The sequence below is a fragment of the Aotus nancymaae genome, unplaced genomic scaffold, assembly GCF_030222135.1.
Source record: "Aotus nancymaae isolate 86718 unplaced genomic scaffold, 86718_ANA_hifiasm-v0.15.2.pri h1tg000001l, whole genome shotgun sequence".
Taxonomy (NCBI): domain Eukaryota; kingdom Metazoa; phylum Chordata; class Mammalia; order Primates; family Aotidae; genus Aotus; species Aotus nancymaae.
In genome coordinates, this window is record NW_026988412.1 from 4,224,144 (window position 1) to 4,238,992 (window position 14,849).

At 58.2% G+C, this 14,849-nt stretch overlaps 1 protein-coding gene across 1 annotated transcript; it reads left to right on the forward strand.

The window, feature by feature from the left end:
• The first annotated feature begins 371 nt into the window (after positions 1-371).
• Positions 372-12,029, forward strand: NKX2-2 (NK2 homeobox 2). Its single transcript, XM_012463435.3, has 3 exons — positions 372-496; positions 8,957-9,656; positions 10,567-12,029. The coding sequence occupies exons 2-3, from the start codon at positions 9,398-9,400 to the stop codon at positions 11,127-11,129; spliced, it is 822 nt and encodes a 273-aa protein (XP_012318858.1). The 5' UTR covers positions 372-496; positions 8,957-9,397; the 3' UTR covers positions 11,130-12,029.
• The last annotated feature ends 2,820 nt before the right edge of the window (positions 12,030-14,849 follow it).

Sequence of the window (14,849 nt, forward strand, 5' to 3'; positions counted from 1 at the left end):
GAGAGACTTGGGGTCCCAGATCTCCAGCTCAGAGAGACGTTCCAGAGAGGGAACCTACTCGCGTGTTTGGGGGTGGGGGGGCCGAGGCAGGGGTGGAAGCCCCCCTCCCGGCAAAGCCGGCCATGTGGCAGCTGAAAGAGTCATCGAAGCCCAAGTGTGTTTGCGCTCATACCCAATTTATTACCGCTGAACATATGGCCAATATTTTGACTCACGTCAGTCCGGCAAGGAAAACAAACAGGGCGCTCGGCGCGGGGGAGCGGCCCCCTCCGCTGGGGCCGCGCGGTGGCCGCGGGGCCGGAGCCGGGAGGGTGGGGCCGCCGGGCCGGGAGCCTGGAGCTGGGAGCCCCGAGCCGGGAGGGGGAGTGCTCGCCGGCCGCGCCTCGCCACAGCCCGAGCGCCCGCGACTCCGCCGCCGCCCGCGGCTCGGGATAAAGAGCGGCAGGGACCTGCGCGCTCGCTGAACGGAGGCTCCAGCGGCGCAGCCGCGCTCCAGGTGAGCCTGCAGCTCGCGCGCGTTTCCGGTGGACGCGGGATGGGGGTGGCGCGGGGCACCCGGCCGAGCCCAGGAGCCGCAGCGGAGCCAAGCGGTGGCGGTGGAGGAAGCCTGGCGTCGCCCTCGCTGCCAGGCGCGGACTGTCTGGTTCTCTTGCCGCAGCCGCCTGGCGCGGGAACGCGCTCTGGGCACGGTCCGCGCGGCCCACCAGCGGAGAGGGGTCTCGGGGCACAGCAGTCCCCGCCGACTGGCGCCGGGGCTCCGGTTCTCGGCGGACCCCGGTTGCACACCCCTCCCTCTCTCCGGTGCTGACTTGGTTCTGTCCCCAAGCTACGTAGTCCGGACGCAGCAGGTGGGAAAGTGCGGGGCCTCCGAAGTTCTCCCCGACTTCGCCGTTCACGGCTGGGGTGGAGAGCACTCGAGGACGAGCAGGGCCCCTCTGTCGCGCCTGCAGTCAGGAAAAGTTTTACCTGCCGCCGAGGCCAGGTGTTCCAGCCGCCACGCACTTTCCAGTGCGGTAAGGGAAAGCGGGACTGTCTCTGGGGCTGGGAAGGTGCGAGGCTGGGAGGCGGAGGAGGAGGGAGGGACGCGGAGCCCGCGGCGGTCCCCGCCTGCCGGGAGCCGTGCGGTCCCCTGAGCCCCGCCCGGGACGGCGCGCGGTGGGGGAAGGGCGCAGAGCGAGGGGGGTCCTGGTAGGTGGAGGACTAGATAAAGACGCGCCTTGAAATGCGGCGGGGCTGTCGCCGCCGCGCTAGGAGTGAGAGGCGGAGCGGGCGCGCGGAGCGCCTGGCCAACTCCCTCCCCATCCAGGGCCGACTGCGCCTCGGCTGGCGGGGCCGCGGTGAGGAAGGGGCGGCCGCTGCACCCACCTCCGCCGGGTAAGTCGCCCCCTGTGCGTCGCGTGGGGCTCGGGATCTGGGATTGAGACAGAGGCAGAAGTCACGAAGGTAATTTGGAGATGGTGCCCAGTGGAGACAGAGGCTTCTCCTCAAGCGTAACTGGAACGTGAGGGGACTGTGGTGATGAGCAGAAGGGCAAAAGGCGGGAGTCACAGACGGGAGGAACCGGGGCTGAGGGCCGGTGCTGTGAACTGAGTTCGCTGGACAGGCGACTGAAGCCTGGAGTTTGGGAGGCGATTGTCGCCCAGGCCGCGCCTGGCGCCAGACAGTTCTCGTTTGTGTCAGTAGAGATCGCCAGAGGATCAGAAATGAACCTTGGTGGGGTCCTTGTCTCCGAGGGGCGCCCCCTCCGCCCCAACCTCCTCCCACAACACACACGCACACACTACCAGGAGGCCCTTTGGATCGCCTCTGGTGCCTTCTCGACTTTGGTGGCTCTTGGGGGTTGAAAGGGGGCGTTGCGTCTAGGGGAGGGTTGTGGGCCTCTGGTGCCCACACTGAAGAGAGAGAGACTGAGCCCTAGGATCCCCTTCTCTGTGCCCAAGGGCCCTAGGGTGCGTTCCTGTCCTTCCCGAACCAAGCCCTTAGCTCGAGCTAAGAGCGTGTGCCTTCCCCGCGCCACCGACGACTACTTTTCCCATCGGCCTGCCCAGCCCAGCTTTAAGTGCTAAATGCTAACCCGTTAGGAGAGCTACTGGTTTTCCAAAGTCTTGTGGTAATGATTTTGTCACGTGTTAAAAAGTAAATTCAGATAAAAAAGTGCTTTCAGCGCGTTTCCTGGAGAAACCCAAATCTCCCGTATTGAAATCGCCCTCATCCGGGGAAGGTCGGGCTTGGCTGAAAGAACGTTCCTGAAGGCAACACTGACGATGCGTAATCTCATTGTAACATATTTAATCATTAGAGCAGCGCGAACGAATAAAGGGAAGGGGTTCGCCCGGGGGGACGTGGCGTTTGGTTCCCCAATAAACCCATGATAATGGATTGGCTAGGACAGGCTCGTTTGGCCCGAGGGGGGCTTAAAGCTACGTTTTTAAATAAAATATTGGAGGGAGACCGGTTCCATTTTGTAGCGCGCCTGGAGCCACAGTTCGTGTTCAATTTACCACCCATGAAAGTTAAACGGCTTTCCTCGCCTTTTATTTTATTGGATGCATTTTTAAAGATCTCATTAAAGTGCATTTATCAAAGTCCTAACATATGCCCGCAGGGTCTCATGCCAACACAATGAGGCTGATTAATAGGAAGACAAATACTAATTCCTATTACTATTTACATCCTCGGGAGATATTTGCCCCTTTTTTGGTGGGAAGGAGGCAGATAATTGAGAAAGTGTTGTATATTTTGCCTTGAAAAAGAATAGGGAGAAGGGAGCTCACCTAGATTCCTTCCTCCTGAACCCACGGAATTAATCGCAGGGGGACTCCAGTCTCCAGGTCCGAGGATCAGTTCTCTCCGTGGCTTCAATGGGGTTCCTGCTACTCTGGAGGAAGGGGATGGGGATTTTACCCCAGACACAGAATCTGAGCTCAGTCTCAGTCTCTGGGCCTGGAGAACTTATCTACCCAAGGCCTTCTTAGTTGACTTGGGAGGATTGTCCATCTGAGAGGCATCCACTCATTTTTCCCCTCCTGGGCCAATTTAAAGAGTTAACATAATACGGACTAAAAGGGGGGGGAAACTCACCTTAGAGTTGAACCCAAAGCAGGTTGAGATTTCCTTTCCTTTCATACTAATGCCCACTTTCTGGTCCACCTGTCCAATGGCTGTGAGTCTCTCCTGCCAGAGATCTGCCAGGCACAGTCTGGCCTCTTCAAGGTTGCAGGCTGACACAGCTTTAGGCCTCCGCAACCTAGAGGCTCCACTCTGCCACCCCACAGACAGAAGGTATTTCCTATGACCCTGTTTCCTTCTCCAAAGGCAGACGGCGAGGGCAATTGGAGCTGGGACTGACTTTCATTTTCTGGTTAAGAAAGGTCCCAGCACCGGCTAGTATTCCTGGGGTACATTCCCCGATTTCTTTCATCCAGGACGTGAAAGCTGACACCCCTGCTTCCTGCAACCCCTGCTCCTGCACTGGAAGGTGAGGCTGAAGTGGGGCTGTTTTGGAGATGCCATCCTTAAGGTGAAGTCTTTATCGCCACACTCAGGGACCAGACTGGGTGACATTTTCCTTTCTCATTGATTTCAAGTGCATGCCACGCTCTGAGTCTCCAACCCGAGATAAAATAAACCTTCCCCGTCCGACTAAACCTTTGTGTCCGCGCCGTTAATCCTTGCTGGAGCAGGAAGGTGCAACGCGCTTTGTTTCCGGAGTGAATGAAGACAAACGCTTGCACCTTGGCGCTAACCAGACAATAAACTAATCCACTTGAAGGTTGTTATCTGAGATGGGATGTGCGGGGGGTGGGAGGGGGGGGGTCTGAGAGCTCAGCCACATACTGTACCAGGAAAGGAGTTTCTTTTCAACCCTTTTTCATTCCAAAAAAAAGACGAAGAAATGAAATGAAGTCAAACAAATTAGTGCTTCCAAATAATGGGAAAAGACCTTGTGTTTATAATGATTGGAAGCGCTTTTGTGGGTGGGGAGTGTGAGGGGTGCCGCCTAGGGCTGCTGAAGCTTTGGGCTCCTCAAGGTCGCCCCCTCTTTAGAGCAGGCCCCAAGACCCCAGCCCCCACCCCGGAAGACTTTTTCTGCCCTTCATTCCCCTGGAAGACAGGAGACAGGTACCCTGCAAGCTTTCACCATCGACTTGAACGGGGAAGGATGCGAACACAGGCGGCCTCCCAAGAGGCCCCCGTTGCCCAGAACAGAGATGGGGGAAGGGACGGATGCCGTCCACTGAGCCCGAGAGAGGCTCCCCTCCGTGGGGAGTGCCGAGGCCTCGCCTACTCTCCTGTATCTTCCTTTCTTGCCTGGTTTGCTGTTGTTTAGAGCGCACCACCCGCCCCCCAACAGGGGGCGTACAGCTGAGGCGTGGGAGAGCAGCAGCCGGAAACCCAGGGTGCCTCTGGGCGGCCCCCGAGCCCCGGAGCGCAGAAAAGGAGCTCGTATTTGAGCTACCTGGGAAAGTAAACAGGTAAACACTGGGCTGACTTAGAGGGCCACTTGTCCTGGAGTGGGGCCACTTAGCCTGTGTACATTCGCCTCCCCTCCCGGGCCTCCGGCAATTGTTCAGCCTCCCTGCGCCCACACCAGCCGCCTGAGCCCGAACTCAATCCGTCGCAGAACCCAGAGCAGCAGAGCGAGCGAGGCGCCCCTCTAGCCTCCGGGGGCACAGGTTCTCTTCCTCCCCTCCCCCGCCTTCTCCCCTGCCTGGGACTCTCAATACGTCCATTCTCAACCTAGGAAGAATGAATAGAGCTAGAGTTGGGTACGGAACCTGAAGCCTCAATGCGAATAAAGATGGGGTTGGGGGTCCAGTTGTTCAGGTGACCCCAGCAGGGGTGCACGGTGTTCGGGACGCTAAGGAGACGCCAAGCAAATCTCCTGCGGCCCGGGGCACATTGAGTTCAGAACTTCCAGCACCCGCCTCAACTACCTCCCCAAGCACGCAGCAGAACGAGGCATCTTGCAGAGCGCCTATGAGGTCTCCAGACCACTGCAGCTGAGCCCAAAGCCCAAGCCCAAACTTGACGGAACGGAGGACATTGAACTCGCTTGGGTGCAAGATGGTACCTGGAAATAATTTCCTAAAGAATGCCCAGTGGGGGAGACGAGTGGAGCTGAAACTGGTGCTGGCAGAAACTGGCAGGGTGGAGATGGTGGGCAGTGACTGAAGGACTCTCCGGAGGGGGAAGGAAGCGGGGCAGGGCCTCTCAGTATTCGGGGTGTGCCGGAACGCAGGGAACTGACGCTCCCGGGCTCTAAAAGGCTAAGCTGTGGCGCTCGCCTGGAGGCTTCTTGGGGAGTCCTCAGGATGCAATCACCTGTTTAATTGGGGCGGAAGAAGTGCACTGGGCGCCTTGGCCTCCAGGCTCTTTGGGCGCAAACCGGGCCCAAGAAATTGAGGAGACGCTGGGCTGTGCTCTGGGCACCGGCCTTGCCCTGGCCGCCAGCTCGGCCTGCGCGGGCCTCCCGGCGTCCACAGGCCGCTCCTGGGGGACTTGCATTTTATGATCTTCCACTAACAAGCCCAGTTTCTCCCCTTCAATTACGGCCTCCCAGCGGTCTCCCTGCGCCTTTTCATTTGCAAATGTTAACACTCCGGAAACGGACGCGGGAACCACTCGGGCGACGAAGTGATGGGGAAATGGAGTCTCGAGGTCCCGGGAGAGAGACTGAACGCTGTGGACCCGGCAGCACCGATCGCGGAAGAGGCAAGGTCGAAGCTCTCTCCAATTCCCTCCCCTGCTCAGCTGCCCCCAGGTCAGGGGAAAAAAAAACTGGAAGACTCGCTGGGGTAAGCTGTAGAAGGGCCCGAAGTCCAGGCAGTGGCCTGCAAAGGCAGGGGAAGTGGGCGCCTCAGGTGCTCCGGGAAGAGGAGACCGTGAGCTGAGACACAGAAAGATTCGGCTGATCATTAGGGCCAAGGGGCAGACGCAAGGGCAAAGCCGGCCTTTGAGAAATGGGCTGAGGAGCTCCTTCTCTAGGCGCCTATAGCAGCACTCCCTCCCTATGATTAATTCCAGGAGCCAGGATTCCCCTAGGAAAGCAGTCCTCTCTCAGGTGCTCTGTGGACCTTGCAGGCTCCCACGATTGAGGGGAGGGCACTTGATCAATAGCAGCGGTGCTGATTTAGATCCTGGGAAGAAAGGCCCACTATGCTGGCGAAGGGGGACAGAAGTTGGGAACTACATGGGACTTCAGCAAGGTGGTTCCCAGCTGAAGAAATGAACATGCTGTGGAAGGCCTCTGCGGGCATCCCCCACCTAAGGTGGCTGTGGGGACATGCGAGAAAGGACACTTCCTGCCAAAGACCCCGTTGCCACCCCACTCAAGAATTTGCCTGGCCCAACCACGCTCTATTCCGGATCCCCATCCTGCAGGCTGCCCTGGTCCCCAAGAGAGCCTCCACCCCCTTAGGACCGAGGAATAAGAGGAGGAACAAAAGGAGTGTCTTTGCTGCAACGCTTGGGTAGAGGAACTTTTTTTCTCACCAGTTATTTATTTAACAGCTGAGTAACAATGGCAGCGGCAGGCCCACCCCCCGCCCCTGGATCCAAACTCGACTCTTCCCGGACTCCTGGAGAACCAACTTCCCTCCTCCGACGGGGCAGAGCGAGGAGCTCCCACGTGAAAGGAGGGGGGAGGCTGAGACAGACAGACTAAAAAGCGAGGAAAAATTTTTTTTAAAAAAAGCACTAAAAGTAATGGGTTCGAGAAACACGATTCAAACCAGTTTTTAATTCTTGCAGGGAAAAAAAAGGGGGGAAGGAGGGGGAAAGGAGAAAAGAAAAAGTAGGAGGAGAAAGAGGAATCGGGGAGCGTCGACATGAAGGGGTTTCCTTAATATTGTGGACGGATTCAGAAATGAATGAAGAGATAGTCCATTGAAAAGGGTTGAATGCCATGACAACTAGGAACAACCTTAGATTTATTCCAAACAGTTAGGACACATTGAAAGAGAGCGTCAATCATGTATTATTTCGCCACTGAAATAAATGCAAAAACCGAGCCGGGACAAAGGCTTCCAACGGGAGCGGGACATTTGTCTACATTTCGCTCATTGTCCGCAGCTTAGCAATCGGTTTGTATTTGTGTTTGCCTGGGTCCGACCACCCAGGACGCGCCGACGAGGGGCTCACTCTAACCTGGGCCATTGTCACCCACGTCACATACTGGGGGCGAGGCAGCGAGGGCTGCAGAAAGCCGCCGAGCGGCTCGGGGAGAGGCGCCCTCACCCGGCGCTGGCAACCCGGGGGCAGCGGGGGCGCGGCGGCGGCCACGGCAGCTGCGCGAGAGGAGGACCCGGCGCCCGCGCGGTCAGCTTGGCCGGCTCCAAGGCGGCCCAGGCTGTGGGAAGACCAGACCCGGACCCTGCAGGGGCGGCCTTGTGTGCCCTCCCCGCCCCCAGACAAAGCTGCCTCCTGACGCTCCTCAGGGGCGAACGAGCATCAGGTAGCCAATACACCCCACAACACACAAAAATTTTCTTTAACTGAAGGAGGGGCATGGTCTTTTCCAACCCCAGCGCCGAGGAGGAGGTGCAATCCCGGGAAAGTTCAGTTCCCAGAGCGGAGAGTGGTTGGAAACTTCACACTAACCTGACTTAACCTGGAAACGTGGAGCGCGTACTCCGAACGCGCCCAGGGAGTTCAAAAGGAGACCACACTAAAGAACTCGCACGGGAGAAAAAACTGGGGAGAAAACGCAGTGGCGTCGGGCCGCCCAGCGACCCCCCTCCTCCGCAGCTTTCTAGGTCCTTACCCAGGCTGGAGAAACAACCCCCACCCCCACTCCACCCCGCCAATCCTGCCCCGCTGCCTTCACGCTGCTCCACCTTTAGTGTGAGGCTGGAGACGGAGGGGGCAAGAGAGGGAGGGATAATAGAGCGCAAGAAAGAGCGGGGCCGTCTGCCCTTTCCTCCACACGGGGAAAGCGGCCCGAGGAGCCCAGAGGCAGGAGGGCCGGGGTCCGACCCCAACCGAAGTTGGAGCGCCCCACTCTAACCCCGCCCTCCCCGGGACCGCCCGCAAAGCAGAAAGTGAACTGTGCGTCCTCCTCGGCCGCAAAGAGGTGGAGGCGGGGGCTTGGGGGTGGGAGGTGGGGGGAGGCGGAGTGAAGGAAATAAATGAGTCTTTAGCAAATAAAGGGTGGCTGGAGGGGGGCGGGTCGCTTGGTGGTGGCTCTGGCCGGCCGGGAGCGGAGCTCTCTCCTGGGTTTCGGGCTCTCTCGCGGTTAACTGGAATCAATTACTTGCCTTGTCATTTCTAGCACTCATCCTTAAGCCTCAACCAAAATATTGACCTAGGAGGCTTACAGAAGTTGGGCTCTTGCCATTTGAACCGGATCTTGTTTAGAGAACCACCAGCGATGGAAAGGAGAGATTTCCGCAGCTCGGCCTTCGCCCCCTCCCCCTTTTCCATAGGCGCCACAAATCGCCAATTTTCCGGCTTGCCGGGGGTGGGCACGCGGGGGCGGGGAGGTAGGAACCAGTGAATGTTAAAGAGGGTTTTTTTCCCTTCTCTTGGTTTCTGTTTTGTTTTCTCTTCTCCTCCTCCCCACCCCCACCTTTTTTAAGATGCAATTTGTTAAAACGGCCCTTTCAAGTGTGTGGACTCGCGAGCGACGCGGTGGCCCTTTGTATGTAAATACTGGGTTAAAAAAAAAAAAAGACTCGCCCCGTCTTTGCAATTAATTGACACGTTACACCTCTCATCTTGCTCTAGAGGGCCGTTGGCTGGGAGCGCGGAGCTCCCCAAAACCCACAATTTCACATCTGCAAATACTGTCTTCATCCACTTGACTCCCAAGACCCGCCCACACGTGGCCAACCTTTGCGTTTTTAATATCTCTTCCCCCTTTTTTTTCCACCCTTCTCCCGCTCCCTCTCTCGCTCCCCCTCCCTCCCTCTTTCCCTCCCTCCCTCTCTTTCTCCCCCTCTCCCCCCCTCCCCAGGTTCGTGAGTGGAGCCCAGCCTTATATGGACTGATCGCTCGGGCAATGGCCCATTTTTTCCTCGCCACCAGCCGCCACCGCGCGCCGAGCGGCCGCCGGAGCCCGAGCTGACGCCGCCTTGGCACCCCTCCTGGAGTTGCAAACTAAGGCCGGGGCCCGCGGCGCTCGGCGCGCAGGCAGCCCAGCTCCCTACGTCCATTTCCGCGTGTTTTCAAAGAAGACAGAGGCACTGGGTTGGGCTTCATTTTTTTCCTCCCCATCCCCAGTTTCTTTCTCTTTTTAAAAATAATAATTATACCAATAATTAAAGCCAATTCCCTCCTCCCCTCCCCCAGTCCCTCCCCCCGACTCCCCCCTCCCCCGCCCGTCCGGGCTGGGGAGCGCCACGAATTGACCTAGTGAAGCTACAACTTTTCGACATAAATTTTGGGGTCTCGAACCATGTCGCTGACCAACACAAAGACGGGGTTTTCGGTCAAGGACATCTTAGACCTGCCGGACACCAACGATGAGGAGGGCTCTGTGGCTGAAGGGCCGGAGGAAGAGAACGAGGGGCCCGAGCCCACTAAGAGGGCTGGGCCGCTGGGGCAGGGCGCCCTGGACGCGGTGCAGAGCCTGCCCCTGAAGAACCCCTTCTACGACAGCAGCGACAACCCATACACGCGCTGGCTGGCCAGCACCGAGGGCCTCCAGTACTCCCGTAAGTAGCGAAACTTGGCTGCCGAGGCCGTGGTCGCCTCCATTCCCGCGGCCGCAACTCGGGCTGGACACTGGGATTGAAAGGGGAAGGGGCCATGTAAGCCCAGACCACCTCACGCGGATCCCTAGAAAGATTTTTAACATTTGTATGTATAGGACGCCCTCTGCCCTCCTCTTCAAGTCCCCTTAGTTCCGGGAAAGGACTTGGTCTCCGTGATTTTTTTCAAAGCGAGAAATTAAGGAGAAAGAGGGAGAAGGGCTATACCTCCCAGGGGCTGGTATATGATGTCAACCGGGACTGAGGGCTCCAGCCGGACCCCCAACTCCAGCTGCTGGGAGGGACTGGAAGTAGCCAGCGAGCCTTGTCCGGTACGGGTGGAGGGTGGAGAGGCTTCGGGTGGCCCGGGTATAAATAGCTCACCCTGCCCCCTGCGCGATCATAGAGGATGCTTTGTGCGGTGCAGGGGGTGTCTAGAAAACCCGAAAGCAGAAACCAAAGCCCCCAAAAACCTGCCTTAAATGGCCGAGGAGATCAATGCTGGGATTGTGGGGTTTTTCTTTTAAAAATCTGCCCACGTCTCTCCCGAGAGGAAACCGCTTAAGGGGGCCGGAGCCCTTAACCCGCGATGATCTTTGGTGCGCCACTCCCCCCAAATTCTCACCCACACTATGGGAACCCCTAGAAATGCGAGCCCCAGCCCCCTCTCCTACCGATTTCCCTCTTTACCCTGGGAGGCCTAGACGTCTTCATCAGGCGTGGAGTTAGTCAGGGGTCACAGCAAAGGCAGCCAGGCTGGGTTGCCAGGCGCGGAGGGCCAGGGGCGCACGGAGGATCTGGGGTGCTCCGAGTCTGGTGCACGCTGCGCCCGGCCTCCAGGCGCCTGACGCGCTTCTTTCTCCCCCTCCCCCAGTGCACGGTCTGGCAGCCGGCGCGCCCCCTCAGGACTCAAGCTCCAAGTCCCCGGAACCCTCGGCCGACGAGTCACCGGACAATGACAAGGAGACCCCGGGCAGCGGGGGGGACGCTGGCAAGAAGCGGAAGCGGCGGGTGCTTTTCTCCAAGGCGCAGACCTACGAGCTGGAGCGGCGCTTTCGGCAGCAGCGGTACCTGTCCGCGCCGGAGCGCGAGCATCTGGCCAGCCTCATCCGCCTCACGCCCACGCAGGTCAAGATCTGGTTCCAGAACCACCGCTACAAGATGAAGCGCGCCCGGGCCGAGAAAGGTATGGAGGTGACGCCCCTGCCCTCGCCTCGCCGGGTGGCCGTGCCCGTCTTGGTCAGGGACGGCAAACCGTGCCATGCGCTCAAAGCCCAGGACTTGGCAGCCGCCACCTTCCAGGCGGGCATCCCCTTTTCGGCCTACAGCGCGCAGTCGCTGCAGCACATGCAGTACAACGCCCAGTACAGCTCGGCCAGCACCCCCCAGTACCCGACAGCACACCCCCTGGTCCAGGCCCAGCAGTGGACTTGGTGAGCACCACCCCAACCAGACTCGCGCACCAGGCCCAGGCCCCACCCCGGCGGCGGCGGCGGCGGCGAGGAGGCCTCGGTCCTCATGGTGGTTAACTTTATTATTATTATTATAAATATTATTATGGAGTCGAGTTGACTCTCGGCTCCATCAAGGAGGCGCCGGCAGGTTGCCTGCGTCTCCTTGGAGTGGCAGATTCCACCCACCCAGCTCTGCCCAAGCCTCTCCTTCTGAACCTTTGGAGAGGGCTGAACTCTACGCCGTGTTTACAGAACGTTTGCGCAGCTTCGCTTCTTTGCCTCTCCCCGGGGGGGACCAAACCGTCCCAGCGTTAATGTCGCCACTTGAAAACCAGAAAAAGACCGACCCCTCACCCCTGCTTTCGTGAATTTTGTAAAATATGTTTGTGTGAGTAGCGATATCGTCAGCTGTCTTCTAAAGCAAGTGGAGAACACTTTAAAAATATAGAGAATTTTTCCTTTTTTAAAAAAATAAGAAAATGCTAAATATTTATGGCCATGTAAACGTTCTGACAATTGGTGGCAGATTTCGCTTTTCGTTGTAAATATCGGTGGTGATTGTTGCCAAAATGACCTTCAGGATGGGCCTGTTTCCCTTCTGGGTCCAACTCCTTTCTTTGTGGTTTGTTTGGGTTTGGTTATATTTGCGTTTTCCCCTGCTTTCTTCCTTTCTCTTTTTATTTTATTCAGTGCAAACATTTCTCAAATATCTGGAAAAGAAAACCGTGTAGGTAGGGAGCCCCCTGCCCCATCCTCCGGGCCTTGAGCCCCGAACTTGGAGCTCAGCGGTTCGGCGCGGTTTCCCCAAGAGCGCCGGGCGCTGAAAGCTTTCCATTTTTTAAATAAGAATTTTAATAAAAATCCTGTGTTTAAAAAAACAAAATGCCCGGCCCTCCCGTTTGTCCAACTTCGCCGGGCTGGAGGCCTGGGGCTGGGAGCCGGACCCGGCCGCCCGAGGGGCTCCCACCGGCGGTTCCTCTTGGGCGGGGAGACCGGGGCCACCATGGCCCTGGGGTGGGCGGGGCTGCTGGTGCAGGCCCCTCCGACCACAGGCTGCACCCCGCGCCTAGGATTGGGGTGCGGGGGGAACGCTGGGCCTCCGAGCCGTCTGCCCGAAGCCCAGGGTCGCCCACTCTCTCCCCACCGGCCTCTCTGGCCTTGCGCGCTGTCTGAACCCAGGGCGGCAGCGTCCGGCTTCGGAAGGAAAAGTGACTTAGGGAGCCGCAAAGGCGAGGAGAACAAACCCCCCTCGCTGCCCAAATCTACGAGTGGCTCCTTCAGCCTGAGAAGCTGTTGAAGCCACTACACTCGATGACTTTCACTTTGTTGCGTTTGACTTACCTCACGCTAAGAAAGTGGGTGGGTGGGGGTCTGAGGTTAAGACTGGCTGCTTTCTCGCCATCCCTTTTCAAAATCTGCGAGCTGTTGCCGGCCTAGGAGACCGCTAAGGCCGAGGGTGGGAGCGGTCAGGGCGCGCTAGGCTTTGGCTTGGCGGGGCGGGAGGAGTGGCGGGCGGGGGGGTGGTACGCGGGGTCCTGGGCCCGGGGGAGGGAGAGGGCACTGTCGCCCTTTCTAGGCTCTTTGGCCCCAGGGAGCCAGGGAGCGAGAGTCTTTGGCAACCCCAGCAAACTGTGCCTACCCCTTCCCTTCCTCTCCCATCCTTTCCAGACTTCCTGGCCTCTCCCGGGGGACTGGATCCCCGGCCTCCTCCCCTCCAACGTTCGGCAGTATGCGATTCCCCCAAGTCACCCCCTTGGGCGTGGGGCTGGGTGGATTGGTAGGAAATAGAGGTTTGAGGGTGAGGTGGGAGCCCAGGACAGAAAGTGGGCACACAGCACACACAGCCCCCTGCTTGCCCGGAAAGGGCGTATCTATCTTTTCAGTGGGGAACTGATTCCTTCCCACCCTTGTCGCTGGGGGCAGATCTCCTTGGCGGATGCTGGCGCACACTTGGCCACGCGGGGGAGCGTCTCAGGGGGCCTGGCGAACTAGAGGGTGAGCCTTTCTTCTCTGGTTTCTGAAAATAGTAGGGGCTCTGTAGCTCAGAGCCCAGCGGGTGCTTCCACATGCGAAAGTCGGCGCATTTGGAAATTGTATCTGTTCTCTCCGAAGCTGCACCGTCAAGGCTGCGGGGTGGGGTGGCAGTGAGGAGGCCGGGCAAAGGGAGCGGTCCCAGATGACTTTCTCGCTCCCTCTAGTTGATGATCAGGTTTAATTCAATATCTAAAGCAAACATGATTATCCGTACGACCAAATCTGCGCGTCGATAGCACTCAGCGCAGCAGCCCAGGGACGCGATGACACTTTATTCCCGCGTTCCACACCAGCCCTGGATAATTGAGGGCTCGGGAGTCTTTCTAATATCCTGGTAAAGGTCCTTTCCCATCTCCAGGTTTATCCTCGGGGAAAGGGCAGTTTTTCTAAATGCTAAAAGGTCTCTCTTTGTTCTCCACACTAGCTTGGCAATGTTTGGGGGCTTATGTCTTGCTGTTTGTAAAGGCCAACGAATTTCTCCCAAATAGTTTGTTGTGCAATAACTGAATGCTCAACGTGCCCGGGTACTAACCACTCCACATCCGCTTGCAACTTCCCCTAACCCCAAAATCCTCTGGGAAGAAAGGTGGGGGTTTCCAGTCTCTTGGAGTGGAGTTGTCAGAAGGCCTGAGGCAATTTTGACTGTTCCAGGCCCCAGGGTTTCCAGGGTGAGAATGATCACAAGAGAACCCCCGGTTTCCAGAGAGGAAGGGGCAAGCGTGGAAGGTCCTCACTCTGGCAGGCTTCCACCACTTGCTCATTGAAGACACATTTGGAGCGGTGGCCAGGACCGCGGGCCTGCAGTCTGGGTGTGCACTCCTGCGGCCGGCCGGGAGCCCGGGAGGTGGGTCCGGCGCCCGCCTCTCTCTGTCCTCGGGTCCCCATGGAGTCAATAAAAGCGCCTGCAGAGCCCTGTGTGGCCCTAACCCGAGCGCCCTGGGAGCGCACCCGGCGCGGGGTCCGCTTCAGCAGTCTATCTTCGCCCAATCTACAGCGGGCGGTACAAAACCGCACAATGGGAAAGCTGGGAGCCGGAGATGTTAGAGGCGTGCATATTAAAAAGGGACAGAGAAAGGATCGCGGGGACAGAGAGAGGGGAAGAAGGAGAAGGGGCCCGCCCCCCACCCCTCGCCCCACCCCGCACCATTCAGCGCGCTTATCGCGGGCAGTGAATCCCGGAGTCAGGCAGAAGTCTCCTTGGGGTTTTGTTGGGCCTGTCACTGGGTCCCTTTGTCATCCGCGGGCTCCATGCTGGATTCCATATGGCCAGCTGGGCCGAGGGAGCGCGAGGAGGGATCCGCACAAAACCTAAATTGTGTCCGGCTTTCAAACCCTGTATTGTTGTCTGTGAAAGGAAGACGCATTAAAAATTCGTGCTATATCTATTGGGGAGGAGGCTGGAGGAGGGGAGAAAAAGCCACCCCTGTCTTTGATGGCTTCGGAGGGCGCTGGCCCCGCCTAGGACCCGTGACACTGAAAGCTGGATCTCTCATTCTCTTTCTCTCTCTCTCTCTCTCTCTGTTTCTCTCTCTGTCTCACACACACACACATAATCTCTCTCTCTCCTCTCATAATCTCTGTCTCATAATCTCTCTCTACTTTCGTAGTCTCTCTTTCTCTCATTATCTCCCTCTATCTCTTCCTCTCTTCTCTCTCCTTGACTCTAACG

Excerpts from the sequence above, each read along its gene's own strand:
- NKX2-2 (XM_012463435.3), top strand. The coding sequence starts at position 9,398 with ATGTCGCTGACCAACACAAAGACGGGGTTTTCGGTCAAGGACATCTTA. Across the intron at positions 9,657-10,566 it reads CGAGGGCCTCCAGTACTCCC|TGCACGGTCTGGCAGCCGGC; the intron begins GTAAGTAGCGAA and ends CCCCTCCCCCAG.